The sequence below is a fragment of the Bubalus kerabau genome, chromosome 20, assembly GCF_029407905.1.
Source record: "Bubalus kerabau isolate K-KA32 ecotype Philippines breed swamp buffalo chromosome 20, PCC_UOA_SB_1v2, whole genome shotgun sequence".
NCBI lineage: Eukaryota > Metazoa > Chordata > Mammalia > Artiodactyla > Bovidae > Bubalus > Bubalus kerabau.
The window spans coordinates 34,134,972-34,158,000 of NC_073643.1; the positions used below are offsets into that span (position 1 = coordinate 34,134,972).

The 23,029-nt window shown below is 42.3% G+C and overlaps 1 protein-coding gene across 1 annotated transcript; it reads right to left on the reverse strand.

Annotated features, from left to right (window-relative positions):
- Positions 1 to 383: 383 nt before the first annotated feature.
- Positions 384 to 21,772, reverse strand: ARL6IP5 (ADP ribosylation factor like GTPase 6 interacting protein 5). The gene is made up of 3 exons (XM_055557794.1): positions 21,480 to 21,772; positions 3,753 to 3,970; positions 384 to 1,323 (listed from the first exon to the last, which is right to left on the reverse strand). The coding sequence occupies exons 1-3, from the start codon at positions 21,653 to 21,655 to the stop codon at positions 1,151 to 1,153; spliced, it is 567 nt and encodes a 188-aa protein (XP_055413769.1). The 5' UTR covers positions 21,656 to 21,772; the 3' UTR covers positions 384 to 1,150.
- Between the last annotated feature and the right edge of the window lie 1,257 nt (positions 21,773 to 23,029).

Consider the following 23,029-nt stretch of genomic DNA (forward strand, 5'->3'; position numbering starts at 1 on the left):
ACCTATTTCAAAATACATGGGGAGTAAAAGGAAGAAAGTAACAGAAAATATAAACTCATGCTATATTAATTCTAATGTCTAGATATAAAAACATCTAGTGGTGCCAAGTGCCATCTAAAAGTTCTATGAACTGCAGAATCAATGGTCATTTTCATTCCCATTTTTAAAGGTCTGTTTGCTTGGTCATCTTAAGATGCTTTTCACATTGCAAAAGATCAGCTATTACTGTCCTCTTTCTACCCCCAAGGAATTAATAAAAATGCATGTTCATTTCTTACCTTCTAAATGTTGCAGTTAAAAACTGAACAAAAAAAAGAAAATGGGGAAGAAAAAAGGGAAACATTATCTTGGATACGTCTTTGTCATTATAAAAACAAAAACCATGCAATAGAAACTCATTTTATTCTGATTTTTTTTTTTAACAAGCTTGTCAAGAATAATACAGGCTACAGAGCTGTAACCCCCTTAAAGAAGATGATATTTAGTTTGCAACAAATGCCTTCTAATGAAAACATTAATAGCATTTCAAAAATTTACAAAAAAGTTGATAAAATATTCTCCTAAGCAGCTAGCAGATTTATGTTTGTAAACAAAATAGAAACAACTGCTTTATCCACTGCACATCAACCAGGAGGCAAAGTGATCAAGATCATTTTTTATTTTAAACAATAATAATAAAAGCTAAACTAATTGATACCCCACATATTATAATCCTAAGGAAAGAATATTTTTGGAGGAGGATGCTGAGGGGGATTAAAACAGGATAACATCATCTCCCTTCATAGTCTTTTCATTTATTCATATTGCCTTGATACTTTACAAACTGTTTCCTACAAAATAACCATATTGTTGCTGTACACTCCATGATTCTTTTATTCCTCTTAAGAAATAAGGGTGATCCGTTTCCAATTACCTTACATAAACACACTGGAGATGTCAGGCATAACAGGAGGGTGGTTTCTCTTAGTCGGAGGCCTTTTCTCTGTGACAGCAGAGATGAGAACAGGGAGGCCTCTCTGTGCACGGTGCCACAGGTGGCTGGATGGTTCGTGCACCTCCTATTTCAAAAACACAAACGGAAAAGTAGGTCTGGACAAGAGCAAACCGCAACTCGACTTCTGCTGCAACCCTATCACCAGGTCAGCTCTGTTTACTCCTTCATTTTACTGATATAGTCAGTGAACTTGGTGATGGTTTCCTCCTGCTGCTCCAGGGCATCTAGGACAATCCCCATGGGTGTCCTCTTCAGACCAATTTCCTCCATTTTATTCTCCAGTTTGTTCTTGAGGTTCCGGAGCCTCAGCGACGCATGGATGAACATCACTACAGGGAAGTGAAAGGTGACGGTTAGCACCAAAGCACCCATTCTCCCGCCCCGCTTCGCAACTGAAGTAACAACTTTCTCCATTAGCTACAGTCCAGTCTGCTTCCCTAACTGATCCACGTCCCAGCTGCTGCTGCTAAGTCGCTTCAGTCGTGTCCGACTCTGTGCCCCATAGATGGCAGCCCACCAGGCTCCCCCGTCCCTGGGATTCTCCAGGCAAGAATACTGGAGTGGGTTGCCATTTCCTTCTCCACGTCCCAGAGTGGATCCTTAAACTTTATATAAAGCTCTTTGTCAGCCTAATGGACCCAAGTCCCTGTATGGATCCTTGGACTTTACAGTATTCTTTGTGTGTGCAGGAGAATGTCATATTCAGCAGGAAGGACACACTCTTCCCTTCACACATTGTTATCACTGCCTTTCAGATGCTACTTAAATACCCTGAAATTCAAAGGGAATCGATGTGATTTCAACCTACCTAAAAATGAACTTAATGCTAACCTTTTCTGGAAAAGAACTCATGCTCAGCTCAGTGGTTATCTGTATTTTGTTCCTGCAGGGCACGCAAGTGAAGTCCTCTTAGAAGGTGCCTCCTTAGGGGCAGTTTTGCACAGTGTTGGGTATAGATATCTGGATAAAAATCTATTGCACAGTGCTGGATATAGAATGTCTGGATAAAATGCTAAGGGTTTACAGACCTTACGTAATCTGGTATTCACAGAATTTACCTGATCATTAAGAATTACCTTTGTTTGTAAGAAACAGATTTTTCTCTGGCCCATCTCCTGGGCCTCCTGAACTTCTAGAACCTTTGCAGGGCTGGGCTCAGGAGTCTGTATTTAAGTCAACACCTTGGGTAATCTACACCAGCACTTTTCAAACTTCTGTGTACATACAGATCACCAGAGAGAAGCCTGTTAGATAGGCAGATTCCCAGTCTCCAGCACCTGGAGTTGAGATTGTTGAGACCGAGGTAGGGTTCTGGAATGTAACATCTCAGTAACCACTGTGGATGATTTTGATGTGGGTGATTTGGGCCCTCATTTTGAGAAGCACTCATGTGCATTGTCTCCGGAGGCTCCTAATCAAGAGTGACCACTAGAAACATTTGAGGAGCTTTCTAAAAATACAGGTTCTTTGGACAGCCCTGTGGGCCAAAGAATCAAGATCTCCACGGGATGTGGCTGAGAAACATATATGTTAAAATCATCCTGGATGATTCTCACAGTCATCAAAGTTTGGGAATCACTGATCTTGTCTAATTCCCTTCTTTTATGGATGAGTGAACTATAGCCCATATAGGATTATTGTTGTTGTTCAGTCACTCAGTAGTGTCTGACTCTCTGACCCCATGGACCGCAGCACTCCAGGCTTCCCTGTCCTTCACTGTTTCCCAGAGTTTGCTCAAACTCATGTCCATTGAGTTGATGATGCCATCCAATTATTTCACTGTCTGTCGCCCCGTTCTCCTCCTGTCCTCAATCTTTCCCAGCGTCAGGATTTTTTCCAGTGAGTCAGCTCTTCCCGTATAAGACAATTGGTACAGATCACATGGCTGGTTTCCAGCAAGTCTACGAATAGAAACCTGGACCCTTGACTCTTAACTTAGAATGCGTTTCATTACACTGCTCTGTTTTTTACAAGCTGTATACTGAGGCAGAATCACTGAAATACTGTCTCTAGCACATAAAGAAATCCTGAAGAGTATTTCAAAAATGTCTAAATTTAATGATTCAATTATTTTATCCAATAAGGTGTGGGGTTCACATATAAATATTCTGGGGGCTTAATCTAACAAACCCTAAACAAGGAATTGATTTTATTTAGTGGAATGGCAGCACATGAAATGCTTTTAAAGATTAAAGGGATGTTCCTGTCACTGAGTACACTATAATTCTAATTAGATTTCCATTGATGAGACTGGAGTTGTATCTGTTCTCTATATCAGGCTTCAGGTGCTTGGGAATCTCAGTCAACAGTGCACGTACACTTTAGAAAATGTCTAGTTCTCATCACTAGAATTGGAGTCCATGGTTACCTATACTCTGGGCCAACTTACAACGCTTTTGACACTAATTACAATCTTCTGAGTAAGTAGAGAGTAAACATTCATTTCTGTGTCAGCATGGGATGCCTGGCACTGAACGGTTAAGACAAATCTGGATTCCAGTGCAGACCATGTCACTACTGTATGACTTGGGGTCCAAATTTGTTTTGTTTACTGTTGTGTCCCCAGAAGAGTGGCACCGAGGGGGTGCCCAGTACGTATCTGTGCCATTAATGGGCTATTCAGCCTTGATCTGCTGTTGCAGAAAACTCTTGATAGTTTTGCAGACCTGCCAACGCACCTCTCAGAAACAGGTTAGGACATTCTCACGGGATGAATGGATCGACATTGCTTGATGATATAAGGCTCAGGTTCACTTACACAGCAAAGGAAAAGTGATACCAAACACAAAGACCATGACTCCCCCGAACAGGGAGATGAGGAAGTAGCTGGCTAGCATGACCACCATGACAAACGCTGTGGGGTACTGCTTCTTCATCCGGCGGAGGATGTCTTTATTGTGGGCTGCCCACACGAAGCCTGTGAACACCAGCACCACCACAATGCCTCCAAGGATCATGTTGAAGGGGCTCAGGAACCTGGAATATGGAAGAAAGGAGGCGCCCAGGTCAGGAGGAGGGAAATGAAGCGGGGAGGGGAAGAGCAACAACAAAGCTTACTTACCAAGCCTTTCATCTAAGTTGTCTCATTTGCTCCTCATATCCTGATGAGGTCGATTGTATTAAGTCACGTCTCCAAGGAAGAAACTTGGGAACAGAGGTTAGAGCACGGTGGAGGAAAATTCACAGGGAGGCAGTGTCCTCCTACCGAACAGCCCATCACATTAGAGGCCCAGCATTTCAAGAGACTAGAGCCCCTTTGTTGATGGGCTGTCTTTAGCTTTCATACATCCTGGGCTCTAGTATATAATGATTGTATTTTCCGAGCTCCAAGGGCTTATTTAAATCCTCCTAGAATCTGCCATGCTAGATGAATGTGGTTCAGGTCACACGGTGGGCTTCATAAGCCAGTGTGCAGTTACACTTGTGTCTGGACTGTACAATAATTTTAAAAACTTCTACTTGAATCCCAATGTGTGTGTGTGCATGTTTAAATGCATCAACCTTTGGGTTTCTTGCTTCTCCTGGAAACAAGAAAATCTCACAAAACCAGGCCCAGTTTCCCACGTTAGCCACTGGCTAGAGTGCCTTCTTTACGTAGAATAAATGCTTTCCATTTAATCTCAGCCCCCACCACTATCTACGGAATCTTTGACACAGAGGCCCCCAGTGAGCTGCCATTAATAACTGTTTTTCTAACAGCTGCCTTGCCCTGGTCTCTTACATAAGCTGCCTGGCCCATGGAGGCATTTGGGTTTATGACTCTTGGTGTTAAAGAGGCCACTCTTAATTCTTTCAAAGGCCCAGAGTATCATTAGGAGATGGGTTATCAACTGAGATTTCCAGGCATAAAACCTCCAGTTTCATTGTTACATGAGCCAAAGGATACACTGCTGTGGATAATGGGGGAAAGCCATTTATAAAGAGGACATGTAGATCAAGTACTTCCTAAGTGAGAATGACTGGGCATTGTAGCCCCACCCACCCCCACCCCCCAAATTCTTAAAAGACATTTGTGGTCAGCAAGTACGATGATTTACTAACTTTTTACCCTCCTAAGAGGCTAATGAGCATGTTGCTTGTGAAGAACAAGGAGGGGTCAGTGTGTTATCAGCATCACTGATTTGGAAGACAGGATAATGAAAGGCGATGCCAAGAACTGACTTTCTCTGAAACAGAACAGATGAAGTCATTTCATATTGGGATTTATATTTAGGATAATTAAAATTCCTCTTTAAAAAATCCCTTGAAATTTTTCGCTCTGATTCTGCCCCCTGAAACAGAAAACTTATTGTACTAGTTAATATTTAAATAGTTTCAAATAGGAGTGAAAGTATTGCATATCTTAAGGGGTGAAAGCAGGGACATAATTAATGTCAAACTCCTTTGAAAAAGTTAATTGCTACTAAAATGCATGGAGCTAAACAGTGGTCAAAGCAGTAGCATGTAGTTTTAAATTAAACTCTATAATAATAAGTTGCTTATTTCATTCAGAACTCTTGCAAATACTTATACCCTTCCAGGCAAAAATCTCTTCAGAATAGATAATGTAAAGAAATTAATAAAAATGCAAAGACTGAATTGTAACAGTATTCACGAGTGGTATTTATGATTTATAACTTTTAGAAACAATGTATATGGCCAACAATGTACTAAATGGTGACACATATAATTATTTTCAAAAAGTCAAAGTATGCTTTATCATGTGGGAAGGCAATCATAATTGCTTAGGTAAAAGCAACAATTCTCTCTGGTAGGTGGATTTAGAACCTATGTTATATAACTCAGAAGTAGAAACTTCTACAATCAGTACCTTATTTTATGATCAGAAATAAAGTGAACATACAAAACATAAAATGTAAAGATATAAAAGTAACTGCTCCCCAGCCCTGGCCTCCCTGGTGGCTCAGATGGTAAAAAATCTGCTTGCAGTGCAGGAGACCTCAGTTTAATCCCTGGGTTGGGAAAATCCCTTGGAGGAGCGCATGGCCACCCCCTCCAGTATTCTTGCCTGGAGAATCCCATGGACTGAGGAGCCTGGCAGGGGCTACAGTCCATGGGGTCACACAGAGTTGGACACGACTTAGTGACTGAGCGTGCACACAGGCTCTCCAGCCCCACACCTCTGGCTTTGAGCAGGCCAACTACAACAATCTTGCCTTGCTTCATCTCTCCAGTGATGCTGATGCAATTTCAATTCATGAGCACAGCCAAGCTCTGCCTTCTCTCCCACTCAAACTCCAGTTTCCGGCTCACTGTCCAGATCCTCTTTCAACTAATCCGCCCCACCCCACCCCACTCCCGAAGCTTTCCCAACATCCAGCATATGTGCTTGCCTGCGTGTCCTCCTTCTCCCTCAGCGTTTTCATTACCTAGGTCTCTTGGCCCTTTTTTCTTTTTCACGATTCTATCTGGGTTATACCTTCTCTCCAGCTTTGACCCTAGAATTGGTTTGGTAAAGACAAAACTGTCCTTCAAGGTCTGGGATAGGAAAGACCTAGGTCAGGGCCAAAACAAGATCTTCTTTTGCAGGTGATGGGGAGACTGGGTGGAGAGGCTTAGAAACTCTCACAGACTAACACATTTCATTTCTAGCACCAAAACCATTATGAGAGAAATTTAAAAGACTCTAGCAGTTTTACTGGGTAATAGGATCATAGGTAGTATATTCCCATTTGCTTATTTCTATTTTCATATTTTTTCAATAGTCATATATTACTTGAAGATAAAATAATTGATATTTAAAAATAAAAGCAATGGGAGAAAGTTGCCTGAAAGAGACAAACCCTTTTACATAAACTTGATGTTGACCAAATCAATATTAACTCAAAGAACTAGAGCAAAAGTTTCAAGTTTAGGAAACTCCTTTGTATAAGCTCCAAATAGGAGACGGTTGCATGCTGATGAGTCTGTGTGTGTGTGTGCTAGTCACTTCAGTTATGTCCGACTCTCCGCAACCCTGTGGACCTTAGCCTTCCAGGCACCTCTGTCCATGAGATTCTCTCCAGGCAAGAATACTGGAATGAGTTGTCAACGCCTCCTCCAGGGTATGTTCCTGACCCAGGAATTGAACCCATGTCTCCTGCATTGGCAGGCAGGTTCTTTACCACTAGCCACCTGGGAGGCCCGGGAGATGGTTTGTTGGTGGAAAATGTCAAAGGCCTCCATCTCAGTTCTTCCTAGAATATCTATTAAAATAATAATTCACAAGGCAGCACATATAATAAAATGCATGCCAAGTTTTTTCTATGTTTCTCAGTACAAGTGAGGTAGACCTCTAGGCTGAATGGCTAAATCAAGCCCAGGACAAAGAACAATGAAAAATCTAAGCCCGACTCAAGCAATTCCAAATGTGCTTTTCACCTGCTCCTGTTGCTCATGTTCAAGAAGAGAGAACAGAGCAGAGAGTCCTATAGGACTGGTTTTAGCTTACCCAATGCCAAAGCTGTGATCTATAATTAGAAACCAAAGTTACAAGCTGGAAAAAATGAACAAAGTTACTTGGAGCAGAAATTATTTTCTTCTTTATTCTGCTTAAGCGTGATTCCATTCTAAGAAAGGGGAAAATGCACAGCACTCCCACTGCCCTGGCACCTCCCTGTACTTGGAGCAAAATAAAATACACAGATCATCCTCCAGAGATTAAATTCATTTTCCAGTTAGTGCAGGAGTTTTGGAAACCAGTTCTTGTTTGAAATGAGTAAAGCTTTTACTCAACAGTTTGGGTTCTTAGTGACATATATCACCATAAAGCCCAAGGACCATTAGGATAAAACTTTCATAAATATGCCATGTAGCTTTCACATGGACAATTGCTGTTGGATTTGATAGGTGCCATTTCATTTTTTGGAGGTCCATGAAGGAGAAGGAGGAAGGAAGGCAGGAAGCTAGATGGAAGCAAAGGAGAGAGGGGAAGGAAGAGAGGAGGGAGAGAAGATAGAGACTGAAGGAGAGATGGAGAGATTGTGATTTTCTGTCTTTGGTGAAAACAGGACTTTCCTTTGCAAATCAAAAACATTAAATATGTTTTTCTATTGTGAGTTGAAAATATATACCTACATATATATGTATCCTGGGCTTCCCAGGTGGTGCTAGAGGTAAAGAACCCGCCTGCCAATGCAGGAGACATAAGAGACCCAAGTTTGATCCCTGGGTTGGGAAGATCCCTTGGAGGAGGGCATGGCAACCCACTCCAGTATTCTTGTCTGGAGAATCCAATGGACAGAGGAGCCTGGCGGGTTACAGTCCATGGGGTCGCAAAGAGCCAGACACGGCCAAAGCAACTTAACAAGCACACACATGCATATGTATTCTACTCAGTAAGAAGATAAATGACAATATCAATATGACAGATAAATGTCATAGTTAAAAATTCTAATGGAATCACTAACAGTTGTAAAAAGGCTTAGAATCCCATCACAGAACCCTGTAGCTGACTCTTCAAAGAGGAATAAGTGCAATCCCATTACATGGATGAATAAGCTGAGACCCAGGGCAATGAATAAACATATTTAGAGGAATCCAGGAGTAGGAAAAACAGTGCCAGTTGACACAATTCATAATATAACCCATTGTGTGTTGTTAACCAGCTCCAGGGATTTCCCCCCTCAACCATTTTAGAACCCTTTTCTTCTAGTTTGGGGTAAGCAAGTAAAGGTCATTCTAGGAAATCCCTCAACATTCTCATTTGTCTCTAAAGGAAGGTAGTTATGAGCAGGTGTGGACGCAGGTCCTAAACCAACGTGACTCAGTTAGCTATGGCTGTAGTTTCAACACAAGTTGCTAAAAGAAAAAAATCTTGGCCAACTGCAGAATTTTAGAGCCAGCATGGATCTTGAAAACACATCTCATTCTACACAGAAAGCGTTAGTTGCTCAGTCATGTCCGACTCTTTACAACCCCATGGACTGTAGCCTCTGTCCATGGAATTTTCTACACAGAATTAAGATAAGAAACAGGTAAGTTAATAAATTTGTCCTGAGGCTCCCAACTGCAGTGCTGGTGATAAAAGTTTATTCAGAGATCTTCAGATTGACTCAAGTGCACATTTGTTAATGCCTGCCACACTGTAATGCCAACAAGAACCAAAGAGGCAGTGAAATATTTTCTGAGCAACAGAAGCAGCTTTGCGCTGCATTCCAATTTTCTAACCCCAAAAAAGCTATTTTTGTAGTTTGGTTCCTGAGGAAGCCTGACTCACTAAGAAGGCGGGGGAACCATTTACTCACAGTGCACTCCTCTAAATTGGTGATGTTTTTCTGAGGTTCTGAAACAACCAGAGGAGTCACTGCAAATATGAATCCACCCATCCATTTTCTTGCTTACTAATGCTCTTAGGATAAAAACAGGATTCTTTCCACACTCTACACGGCCCTGCAGGCTCTGGCCCCTGCCTGCCTCTGCTGCTGCTGCTGCTGCTGCTAAGTCGCTTCAGTCGTGTCCAACTCTGTGCGACCCCATAGACGCAGCCCACCAGGCTCCTCTGTCCATGGGATTTTCCAGGCAGGAGTACTGGAGTGGGGTGCCATCGCCTTCTCCGGCCTGCCTCTGCAGCCAGGGCCACTGCATACCATTGTGTAGCTGGTATCTGGGACAAGGGTGCTGAGCTGAGGTGGGAAACAGGAGCCTGAAATTCAGGCCACACTTCACCTGCCAAACCTGTGATTTGCCTTATGCTGCATCTGCAGGAGGAACGGACCATTTCAGTCATCAGTATGAGGGATGCCTAAGGGCTGTAGCATCTCTGCCTGGCACCTTTCTCACACCACCGCCTCCTGATTTTCCACACCATCCACTGGGGTTTCTGTCTGTCTCTAGAGGCCACCCTGCCCCTGGCCAACCCAAGCCTGAGCACAAACCATTCTTTCTGCCCGATTCTCTCCTATCTCCTTCAAATCTCAGCTTAATCAGCTTTTCCCTAGTCTTTCTGAGCACATCCTAGCACCATCTGCCTCTTCTTCACAACCCCTAAGGTGATACATAACTGTGTGTGTGCTCAGTCACTTCAGTCATGTCCGACTCTTTGCGACCCTGTGGACTGTAGCCTGCCAGGCACTCTCTCCACAGGATTCTCCAGGAGAGAATACTGGAGTGAGGTGCCATAAATTCAGTGGCAATTTGATACTTATTTGAATGAGTATCTTATGAATGTCTCTGTCTCCCACTAGAGATTAAGCATTATGAGGGCAGGGACTGTGATATTTTCTCCCCAGCACTTGGCATGACACTTGGCACAGAGCAGGAATTTGATAAATGTTTGTTGAAAGAAAGAAAAAAAAAAAGTAAGAGTCTAGCACATTTTCCTGTTATTTAAAGTAAGCTCAGCAACTTTGTATGGCCATGAAATAAGTGATGTGAGATTTATCTTGAACAAATTGCTCTTATTCCTCACTGTACACTAAATGTTACTGTAAAGATAGTCCCTGCTTTTGTACCTTCACAGAGCTGTGATGAAAGGAACAAATGAAAAACTAGAAGTAGGAAAAACTCCTATGTGATATAAGAAAAGATCAGATGAGATCACACCCTTGGGCTTGCTGCAAGGACTCTTTTCTAAATTCTGTCTCTAGTGCTGGCTGGGGGCAGGAGGAGGGCAGGTAGGACAGAGGGAGATCCATCCTTCTATAGACCTGCCTACATAGGCCCCCTTGCTCTTGGATTCCACAGATAACCCCAACCATCTTCTGTGGTTACTTTGGTTTCCCACAGGGCTTTCTTCCTGGCAAGAACTATCTTTGATTATAAGGTATAAATGTATTAAACACACAAATCAGTTTTGAGTAAGCATGATCAGTGTCTCCTGGATCTCTTGATCACAGGCAGTTAACATGTGACAGAGTTTGGTCTCTTTTGTCACAGAAAGGTCAGAGTAACCTAACCTTGAGATTCTCCTAATCGACTGAATCAGCCCACAACATTTATTGCATACTCGCTGTGTACTGAATATTTGTTACACTGTGTGTATTGGTATCATCAAACTAAACACATCCTGATGATCCACTGTCTTGGCAACAGTTGGCTTGTTAAAAGTATCCATGGTAAGATATACTTTGGGAACCTCTGGGTTTTCCTCTGTGTTTATCAAGCTCATTGCTTGTTTTATTTGTATTAAACAACAGCTTGAACCTAAGTTAGAAGCTATGTCTCACCTCCCACAGCCGTGAAGCTTCAAATAGTCACTATACAAGGGATTAGACTGCAGCAGATCCTTTTAAAAATATTTATTTATGTAGCTGTGCCATGTGGCAGCTTGCAAACTCTTAGTTGTAGCTTGTGGGATCCAGTTCCTCAACAGGGATCAAACCTGGGACCCCCACCTTGGGAGCACAGAACCCTAGCCACTGGATCACCAGGGAAGTCCCAGAAAATCCTTTTAAACTTTTATTATGGCAAATTCTAAAGGTAAAGAGAATGGTGTATGAACCTTCATGTATACTGATCACCGCTTTCAACAATTAGGAACTCATGGTTAATCTCATAATAATGCTTTAGAACTCAAGTGGAAAGATATTTGTTTAAAAACTGTTCTTTCTGAATGCTTTTAGTTGAGGTAACTAAATTGTCACATGGCAAGTTCTTACAGCGCTGTGGAGAGAAGACAGTTGTTTGGACAAATGCTAATGAGTCTGGTGACACATAAACTCCCCTCCTACAAGCAAATCCTTCTCTATTTATCTTCCACTAACTCTGGAGAAGGAAATGGCAACCCACTCCAGTATTCTTGCCTGAGAATTTCATGGACGGAGGAGATGTGGTGGGCTATAGTCTGTGGGGTCGCAAAGAGTAGGACACAAGAGACTAACACATTCACTTTCAACCCCAGTTTCTGCATTCCTTTGTATTTCCTGGAGACAAGGAGGATTTCACTGATGGGATACAAGGGGGATTCATAGAAGCAGAAGCCAGAGCCTCAGTTTTCCACTTGGAACAGGCTTTCTGCCTTCCAAGTGTCTCCATTTTGTGAATGCTCCCTGGGAGAAAAGACCAGGAAATCCTATCTATTTATATGGGTAAATGTTCTCAGAACTGAAAGATAGCCTACAGGTTTTGCTTAAGATCACAGACACAGAAGTGTTTCCTGAAACAAGAAGCCAAGCTCACTACAAGAGACAGGATGGATGTTCTAAATATTCTGAAGCTGAGTCATTCATTTATCCAAATCAAAAATAAAAAAGTCCAATGGCACTGCTCAATTTGGTAGATGTCCAGTTCACCTTTTAGAACTGCATTTCCTGTACAGAGCTCTCTGCCCCTAGTAAGCTGACTGAGCGCTTTTGCCCTCTTAGAAAGAGATCAAAAAGAACCCCAAATCCATTTATTTATTTGCACATTTACCCAGAATCATTGTAAATCCTTACATAGGGAAAGGAGATAGAAACTGCTAACACCAGTCTGGCAGCAGTATGGGATTTTTTTTTTTTTTTTAAGGGTATATGGGGAGATGTTGAGAAAAACAAGGTTACATACATAGTGTCAGAGAAGATGATCTAATGAATTCTTATTTGATGAGGAATTTTCAGATTAAAATTTTACTGAGTGTTGGTAGACCTCTCCAAGTTCTACATTCAGAAGAAACACATGCCCTGCCAGGGAAAGACATGGGCCAGCATGCCAAGTGCAGTGCCTCAAGTGCAAATAAAAGCGTGTGGGAGGGCAGGAAGAGGTGAGTTCTGGGAGGACTGGGGAAGGCTGGGTGGACTTGTACTCCCACGGGTATCATCAAGGCATCCACAGCATCTGGGATGTGGCAGGTGCTCAGTAAATATCTGTCCAACTGAGTAGAAGGCATCTGAGCTGCAAGTGAGGATGGTTCCATTTAATAATCCTTTCTCCATCTACATACTCAGTGCCTCTCCCACTTTTTGACACCTGCGAGTTTTGCGATTTGGAATCATTAATGTACAGGGGAGATCAGGTTAAGTCAGATTGAAAACGATGTGTGTTTATATATGCGTATGTTTCTGTATGCTTGCTATACTCATATAAAAATTGATTATTATATTTTCAGCATCATCTTGGTGCCTCTCTTGACTCTAAAAGTCTTAAGGGCAGGAACCACAGCTGTCTAATTCTCCACTGTATCTCCTAGCATAATACCTGAGATATTGGTAAGGGATTCATTCTCTTAGTGGAATGAATAAAGGAAGCAACACAAGTGAGAGAAATGTAGAACTGGCTTTGAAGCTGAAAAATTTCAGGAAACATTTCCATTAAGTTCAGCATAAACAGATTGCAATTAATTCTATCTGCAAAGGTTTTAATACATTCCTCCCCATCCAAGGACTCTCTGATTCTCCTCTTCCTCTACCAACTAGAAACTTAAAAGGTATGAACAATCTGCCCATTTCTTAAAACCAGTTGTTGGTAGCTACCAGCCTATAACATATAATGAGACCACGCTCATTTTGAAAAAGATTACAGTTTAGTCTTTTCAGATAGATACCAGCCTTCCAAAAACTCCTTACCATCCCAAGCAACTGAAAGCAAAAAGTGGTAATTCTAGTTTCTGCCCAGTGGTAACACCTCCATAGACCATACAGGGATGAAGTACTTCAGCTAACAAAATATGAGCTGATTCACTCACCAGCTACATTATGTTGCCTTAAAAGAGAAGCACTAATGTACATCATTAAGAATAAAGGTGCCTTTCTGGCTGGAGACACAGCAGAGGCATGTACATATTCACAGAATCTGTGTGTGGTTAGTACTTCTGAGGCCACATCAGAAAATATGTGTTCTAATGGCAGGGAGTATTTGTGAGAGGGAGATAGGCATGATAATACAAATGTTGTGAGTCAGGCATGCTGTTGAATTTGGTTAATAAGGAGCTTTAGAATATATGCAATGGCTTAATGGACAAAGTATTTCAATTATACTAATAAACCAAGCTTCTATTAGCAGCTTTGGTTCAAATTAGCCTCGTGACCTTTACATCTATGAAAGCTGTGGGGTTTGATGGGATCAGTATTTTTTTTAGCTATCTTTCTTTTATTCTCTCTCTCTTTTTTTTTTAGTTTTTAAATTATGAGAATATGATAACATGTACAGGAAACTTGGAAAACATGGAACAAAGTTACATATGGTCCCACTATATAAGTAGCTAAATTAAGATTTTTAATTGAAATTTTAATATCAAACTCTCAAGAGTGAATAGAATGAATATACAGAGAAGTAGAAGGATACACAAGACCTGAAAAGCCCCATGAACCAATTCAACATAATTAAGATTTATATAATTTTCACACAATGCTAGGATACAAATTCTCTTCAAGTTCCCTTAGACTATAAACTAGGAGACACTGGAACATATCCAGGGACATAAAACAAGGTGCAAACATTTCATGGCCTAAAGGTACTGAAATCATATAGAGTCTGTTCTCTTATCACAGTGGGATTATGTTAGAAATCAATATCAAAAGATGTTTTAAAAATAGTTCAGCAGCAGCACATATTTTCAAGTTCAATGTGACATTTACCAACAGAGATCTTTGACTTGGCCATTGAAAGCCTCAAAGTTAGAAGACTGAAAAAAACACAGAGGGTGATTGCAGAGAAGAAAGCATTTAAATGAGAAAGTAATATCAAAGATACTTTAAAACCTCCAAGTATTTAGAAATTAAATGTCCACTTTTAAATGATGGGTAAGAATTGATGCTTTTGAACTATGGTGTTGGAGAAGACTCTTGAGAGTCCCTTGGATTGCAAGGAGATCCAACCAGTCCATCCTAAAGGAAATCAGTCCTAAATGTTCATTGGAATGACTGATGCCAAAACTGAAGCTCCAATACTTAGGCCATCTGATGTGAAGAGCTGACTCATTTGAAAAGACCCTGATGCTGGGAAAGACTGAAGGCATGAGAAGGGGACGACAGAGGATGAGACGGTTGGATGGCATCACCAACTCAATGGACATGAGTTTGAGCAGGCTCCAAGAGACGGTGGGGGACAGGGAGGCCTGGCATGCTGCAGCCCATGGGGTCGCAAAGAGTTGGACATGACGGAGCGACTGAACTGAACTGAACTGAAATGATATCTAACAAGCCATAACAAGGAAAATTAGAACATATTTGTAATGTAATAGGGATCAATACTTCTCAGTTTCAACTTAGGAGACATATCAGAATTACTTGGGGCATTGAAATAAAAAAAACACAGATGCCTGAACCTAGCCAAAAATTATACACCAAGAATCTCCAAAGGTAACATCTGGGCTTATAGGTTGATTTATTTATATTTTCTTACTCTTTCCTTTAAACCAGATCAGGTCAGTGTTTTTTTAAATTGTAATGCACCTAGGACTCATCTAAGAGTTGTGTTAAAATACAGATTCTGACCCAATAGGTCTGGGATGGACCCTGAGATTCTGCATTTCTAACAGCCTCCCAGGGTAAAAAAAAAAAAATACTGCAGTTGCATGGTCCACAGTTTGGACAGATTTCTCTAGCAAATCTTTTGGTGTTCTTTTAAGCACATGGATGCCTGTCTACAACTAGACTGTATCATATACTTGGTACTTAAATTGCATGTGCAATTAGGTTATGCCTTTGCTTTTCACTTTGAAAACAGAGAGAGGCATCTATTGCTATAGTCAACAGAAAAAGAATATCCAGTGCTGAGATGTCTCCTGTGAAGGATGGAGGAGGTTAAGTCATGTCCTTTTCTATCTTAGACATTGTTTCTTTCTTGTTTTAAATGATGCAAAGTCATGTGCAACAGAACACGCATTCCTTAGCTTGTTATTCATGCTTCTTTAACTCATTTGATCTCTTCTGGAGTGATGCCTGCATTTCAAAAGGAAACTCAGCTCTTCAAGGAAGCAAAGTTTTCTAAGTAACAGAAGTTGCAATTACTAAAGGGTTAACTATCAACCTAGAAGAGTGGGAAGGGGAGGGAGATGAGAGGGAGGTTCAAAAGGGAGGGAATATATGTATACCTATGGCTGATTCATGTTGAGGTTTGACAGAAAACAACAAAATTCTGTAAAGCAATTATCCTTCAATTAAAAAACAAATTTTTATAAATAAAAATAAAAATGAAAATTTCTACAGTAATCATCTAATACTTCTGCTCAAGAGAATACACAAGTTGGGAGACTTCTAAACATGTCTGTAATCTAGGATTTCATAGAATAATAGCAGTTAACATTTGAATGTTATCATTTGCTAGGCCCTAGCATCCCAGGGACGGGGGGAGCCTGGTAGGCTGCCGTCTATGGGGTTGCACAGAGTTGGACATGACTGAAGCGACTTAGCAGCAGCAGCAGCAGTGTTTTTTATATTAATGAAGTCATTTGATTCCTATTCTATAGCAGAAAAACTCCAGGGCAAGTGGACTTTTGAACAGAAAGTGGATAAAAGTAAATGCCATAAGTCTATCAAAAAATAAAAAGACTGAGTCTGTGGAACCAGTAGAATCTTTTGGCAAAGCAGAAAAAGAATGATCACATAACAAATATAATAAATTAAAGCTAATGATCAAAGCTGAATAAAGCTTCAAATCCAAGCCATTCTAATGTTTGAAAAGTCAGGAGCCAGGACCTAATGTCAAACTGCTCTGTTCTGTCCTTGTGAAACTCTGTTTTTGTAATTTATTATAAAGCAACTTGCTTTCCAGGTGGCTCAGTGGTAAAGAATCTGCCTGCCAATGCAGGAGATATGGGTTTGACCCCTAGGTTATTGGGAAGATCCCCTGGAGAAGGAAATGGCAATCTACTCCAGTTTTCTTGCCTGGGAAAACCCATGGCCAGAGGAGCCTAGCGGGCTATAGCCCACGGGGTCAGAAAGAGTTGGACATGACTGAGTGACTAAACAATAGCAACAAAGATAAAGCAACTTGCATTTAGTAAAGATGATGTTGAAGAATCATCATATTTTTCTTGGCAAGAGAGCAGTGGTTCTCAATTGGGGTGATTTGGATCCCAAGGGGACATTTGGCAATGTCTGGAGACATTTTTGATTGTCACAGCTGAAGGGGAGGGCACTTTTTTCTTTTATTGCAAATTATGTTTTATGAATAAAACAAGTACAAACTAATGTATCAATATGCACATAGCAGAGAGCAGAGATGGTGCTAAGCAACCTACAATACACAGGACAGTCCCCGACAACAAAGTATTCTACCGCCCAAAATGTCAGTAGCACCCAGATGGAGAAACATCACAGAAGGGCATGTCACTGCATTTGCAAGGGCAATATGAAGTAATCAGGAGTCTGATTTTTAAACTTTGTAAAATTGAATTTTTACACCATAGCCATTCTAACCAATATGCAGTGAGCACTGTCTGCAACAACCCCCGTTAGTCTCACTCCAGGAGCATGTTGCTGTTACTGCTGCTGTGTGCTTCGAAATAATTTATTCCGTTGAGTAGGTTAAAAGTTGCCCCCACCCTCATGTTGAAACCTTATGTTCATTTATTTATGCTTTTCACTCATCAGCTAAGCATCTGCTATATTCTTGGCCTCAGGGATCCAGAGAATAAAAATAATGTTAAGCACAACAACAAGAAAACCCACCCCACAAACAAAACCCACAGTCTCTGGCCTCAAGGTGTCAAGAGCACAGAGTGATGACAAGTGAACAGACAACCTAAAACTTGTGGGGTAAGTACCAGGCAAAATATAGACACAGGAGTGGGGAGGGAGGGAGAAGGGAGACTGTCTCCTCAAAGAGATGGTACCAAAGCCGAGTCCTGTAGGAGAAGCAGGGGTAGGTGAGTAAGTTGGGGACTGGTGTTTGGGTTGATGGAGCTGCTGGGGTAATGATGGTGTCTGTGTTTCTCTGTTAGTCTATGATAACACTAACAGAGATAAAAATAATAATAAAACTCCAAAATAAATTTCTTGGAGCAAACAGTAGGGGCCAGACATTGTATTAAGAAACTTGCCTATATTAACTCAGATAATCCTCACAAAAGCCCCATAACCCAGGTACCGGGAATAGTCTCATTTTACAGCTGAGGAAACTGAGGCAAAGGGTGTTTCAAGTGACCTACCCAAGGTCACATGGCTAGTGACTGGCAGTTGGGATTCAAAATTGACTTAACCAGGCTGCTGCTGCTGCTGCTGCTAAGTCGCTTCAGACGTGTCCAACTCTGTGCGACCCCATAGACGGCAGCCCACCAGGCTTCCCCGTCCCTGGGATTCTCCAAGCAAGAACACTGGAGTGGGTTGCCATTTCCTTCTCCAATGCATGCAAGTGAAAAGTGAAAGTAAAGACGCTCAATCGTGTCCGACTGTAGCGACTCCATGGATTGCAGCCTACCAGGCTCCTCCGTCCATGGGATTTTCCAGGCAAAAGTACTGGAGTGGGGTGCCATTGCCTTCTCCGACTTAACCAGGCGCTAGTGCCTAAATTCTTAACTACTATTGTCTACCATGTGAAAAGACAGAAGATATGGCAATTGCCGCCACCAGGTCTGCTAGCTAAGACTTAATTAGCTTAAGTAGGTCTGTTCAGACTTAATCTGAAAGGCAGAACAGATTCCATATATGAATGGAAGTCATATGCCTGGGAAACCATGCTATTAGGATGAAGACCAAACTTTTCTAATCATGAATTATCAGGCCATGCCTGATCAGGCCCTCACTCACAGATCTGTCTCTATCTTAAGCCTCTTAATCTCCATCTCAGTCTGGGCAGCCCCTTCAGTTGTTTTGGAGCTAGATGATATCCACTTTGTTCGCCCCCTCCATTTCTGCAATGTTCAAGAGTAGCTTCACTCTTTCCTCACCCAAGCCAGTTTTCAACACAGGAACATTCAGAGTTGAGGCTGAAGCCCTCAAACTATGACCTGATGGCCTCTCCCATGCATCAGCGGGCAGCACCACTGAAGAAGACCCTTCAAACACAATCCTTTCCCCAGGAAACGCCCCGGCCGTATTTTCACACACACACTACACCAAGATGTGATGAGAAACCATCAGATACAGGTAGAGGATCCAGGTGAACAGCCTCCAGTACTGTTCTGACCCTCCCATCTACTGACGTCACAAAAGAGAAAATTTCTCTTTAGAATGAGAAACACATTCCGGAGTCAGCTAAGCTCCCTGACCCTGAAGATATTTGTTATTTTCCAGCTTTAAGACACTCTAACCTCATGACTCAGAGGAAGGTGGAATAGTAGATAAGAGCACAAGCCTGGGATTGTGACTTTGGGCTTGTCATGTAACCTCTCTGAGCCTCAGGTTTAGTAATAATATCTCATCTCATTGGGCTGCATTATGTAGCAAAGTATCTGGCACATGCAGCACTCAATAAATGTTAGCTTTTATTATAATTAAATTATGAAGAAAGAAATGAGCAATCTGAAAAGAACTATAGGCTGTGTGTTTGTAGATGCATAGAAAACAGTTGAAGATGTCACAAAAGATTTTACTGGGGTACAAAGGAAATCCCACACTTGACATACCATCTTCAAAACAACTGACTAGCCTATATCTTTTGTAAGTTTTTAAAGATAAGGTTAATAAACAATGAAATAGCTACTTTGCACTTTGACTGCCAATCAACAGCTCCTGCTTGAAAAGGGAAATGGGAAGGGCCAACATCCCAAACTGCCTGAGTTAGTGGGCTAAGACTTCACAATGAAGGAGCTATATTTAGTCAGCGGCTGCCCCTGGCATTCATAGTGAAAAATGAATGCCATCAAGGTAGCAAGGCTACTGGAGCTTCTGTCCATCTGGGTAGTATATCTTTTTGAAAAGCAAGTTTTTTGTTTTGTTTTGTTTTCTGTACATTTGATTGGTCTGTGTCAAATCTTGCCCAATAACTAAGCCTTTGGGGGGGGGGGGTACCTAAAAAAAAAAAACAACCTTAGCTAGATCATTAGATAAGATGCCTTTACAAGGGAATAGAAAAAGAAAACAAAACGAGATGTAATCCTATTTACCTATGATTTTTTTAAAGACTTTTTTTTATTGCTCTGGGAAATAAGCATTAAGCATGAAGCTAGGGGAAGGTTTAGAAGGCAGCTGATCCAGGCCTGTCCCACTCCAACTAATTTTAACTTGGCAGAGTCTGTTCAGAGCCCAGTGCCCTCCTCACACCAAGCCGTTCTGAGTTCCTTAAGCAACACATCATGAGGATCTGAGTAATTGTCTACAGAACCCCACAAATGAGAGTCCTTTTCTGCAAAGGGGCAAACAGCCTGAACCACAACCAGAAATTATGAACTCTTTTTCTCTCCCCTGAGCTGGGTATCAGGTCCCACAGCTTCTCAACAACTGTCGCATGCTCTTTGGCCAGGATTCATGTGTGACTGATCTTGGTGTGCCTGAGCTTGGTACAGAGAAGTGACTCAATAAATAAGCCAAAGAACAGTAAACCAACTTCAGGAACCACCCTATTCATCCTTCCCCACACCTTCCAAGTTTAGATTTTTCCTTTCTCCCAGACCAGCTTTCTTTTTTCCTGTGTTCAAGTTCAAACAGAAATGTCAGCCACTTCTTTAATGACAAGTGAATTCCTTTATAAAGTCTGAGGGTGGCTTTTTCTTTAAAGATGCATAGGATCAGCAAGATGTAGAATAGCACCACCCCATCTTGCAAAAAGGAGAAGGCAATGGCACCCCACTCCAGTACTCCTGCCTGGAAAATCCCATGGACGGAGGAGCCTGGTAGGCTGCAGTCCATGGGGTCGCTAGGAGTCGGACACGACTGAAGTGACTTAGCATAGCATAGCATAGCATCTTGCAAAAATGACTGAAGCATTACTTAAAGGATGACCTACAAGAAAAAGTGATTTCTAGAAGAGCAGGTGTTGGGTGAAATCGCATATAACACAGGACACTTAATTTTAAGACCGGGTGCGAAGATAAAGTGACCATCTCTGGCAAGTCCTGGAAGAAAAAAAAGAGCAAAAGGGACGCCGTTTCTACACGGCAGACTTCGCCCCATACTGGGAGATCCGCCACCAGGCTACACCCACCCTTTTGCTCCCAAGCTCAGCTTTCTCGTACAATGTGGCAGGCGCTAGGCCGAGAAACCCATAAAGAGCATCGCTTCTCTGATGTCCTTTTTACACTAACACCCCAGAAGGCAAGTTTGGATCCACACCCCGGGGCCCCAAACCTTCCAGGACGGCGTCCGCCCCATCCAGCTGCAGGATAAGGTTATACCACTTTACTCTTTCTTCTTATTTTTAAGAGACCGGGGTCTCTTAAATAGCGACAAATAGCAACCACAGCAAAAGAGTAATCGGGGTGGAGGAAGAAAAAAAAAAAAAGTCATTTTTTTTTTTTTTTGCTAGAGGTTGGCAATATTTCAGCACCCCCTAGGACTCCTTTCACGCTTCAGCCCGAGGAGCGGAAAAGAAAAAAAGGACCCCAGATTGCTGCGGCCTCGCCCTGAGAACAAGTTTCCACGGGTTTGCCCGCCTGCAGTTATCAGGGCAGGAGACCTGCGCGGAGAGCGTTTCCTCATCCCGGGATCTTGCACCCAGAGCCCCCTCCGTGCTGCCCGCGATCAGTGCCCGGGAGGGGAACCCCACTTACCCCACAACGGAAATCATCATGGCAGCCACCACTAGGTAGTTGGTCTGGTAATAGAGCAGGTTGCTCACCACACGGTTGTTCCATTTGGAAATGTCCCTGAAGTCCGGCCGGGCAAAGCGGTCAGAGCCTGGGAAGAAATCGTCCCAGGCGCGGAGAGGAGCGATATTCACGTCCATGTCTCGCTCGCGTCCCACCTTCCTGTTCTTTGCTTCTGGAATCTGACGGCGGCGGCGCGGCAACCGATCAGCTGAGCCGGGTTAAAGTTGACAAGAGGCTCTGCCTCGGTCGGCTCTGCGGTTGGCGGACAGTGGAGTAAAAGAAATTGGGAGCGGACGGGCGTTTCTTCTCTTGTTTACCTCTTGATTGGTTAGCAGCAAGCGGTTGGTTACAGGAAAACAGCGCCCCCCCCCTCCCCACCGCCCCTGCCCCGCCCGAAGCAGAGCAAAGTGGAGATGAACTGACAGATAGAAATCAGCGGAAATCCTCTGGGTGAAGAGAGGTGGCAGAGCCTTCCCTGGCAGTCCGAATACAAACAACCTTCTTTAAAATATCCCTTTTGAATGTCTAACCTAGGAATGTCGTCTGGACTTTAGGGGAAATTTTTGCAGCTGTTCAGATGCACCAATCTGAGTGAAAGGGAGTGGAAGGCAACTGTAGTGTTACTGAAGGATGAGCTGGTTTTGAAAGTTAAGTCGTTACTAACCTTTGCACATCCAAATGCAATTCACATGTTTTCTGTTTCACTATGAGTCACCATAAGTGAAATCAGATTGGCAGAATAGAAAAGCAATACGTGTGTAGAGCGGAACGGCTGGTTTGTTGTTTCAATCCTCTTCTTTATTCTCCATCTTTGTTTGCTGTGGGCAAATTTATACACCTATTGTGCCGTTCTAATGAAGTGGGCACTCAGGTCACTTCAACCCTGAGCTGAGCATGTTGTTCTGTTTGAAAGTAAACAGTGATCTGCAGTATACTGATTGTTCTGCTCTCCAGTATTTTCTGGGCAGAAACATGGATTCTACTCCACAAGTTTTTCTTACTTTTATCTGAATTTCTGTGCACAGCTCTAAAGGAGCATAGTATTTTAATAGATAATGTGGTAGCTTGGTATCTCAGCCCAAAGAACTGCCAAGAGATGTAATAGTTGTAAATTTCCTTCTAAGGGGTTCCAAAGAGTCATCTTTTTTTCAGTTAAGGGAGTGGTTGATAAAGAAAACCTCTTGTTATCAAAATGCATGAGAATAAAGTATTTTGGTTAATAATAGATCATGTGATTTCTAAGATGCTAACGTCTAAGATAATGAAACCTGTAAACCTGCGAGTGGTACTGTTTTTAAAAATTGAATTCATTTTCCTTCAGTTCAGTTCAGTCCACTCGCTCAGTCGTGTCCGACTCTTTGCGACCCCATGAATCGCAGCACGCCAGGCCTCCCTGTCCATCACCAACTCCAGGAGTTCACTCAGACTCACGTCCATCGAGTCAGTGATGCCATCCAGCCATCTCATCCTCTGTCGTCCTCTTCTCCCCTTGCCCCCAATCCCTCCCAGCA

What these genes read in the sequence shown, in the direction of transcription:
- ARL6IP5 (XM_055557794.1), bottom strand. Translation starts at nt 21,655, where the DNA reads ATGGACGTGAATATCGCTCCTCTCCGCGCCTGGGACGATTTCTTCCCA. An exon ending in ATGATGATTTCCGTTGTGGG is followed by an intron (nt 3,971 to 21,479) that starts GTAAGTGGGGTT and finishes TCCATATTCCAG; the next exon opens with GTTCCTGAGCCCCTTCAACA. An exon ending in TATCACTTTTCCTTTGCTGT is followed by an intron (nt 1,324 to 3,752) that starts GTAAGTGAACCT and finishes ACTTCCCTGTAG; the next exon opens with TGATGTTCATCCATGCGTCG.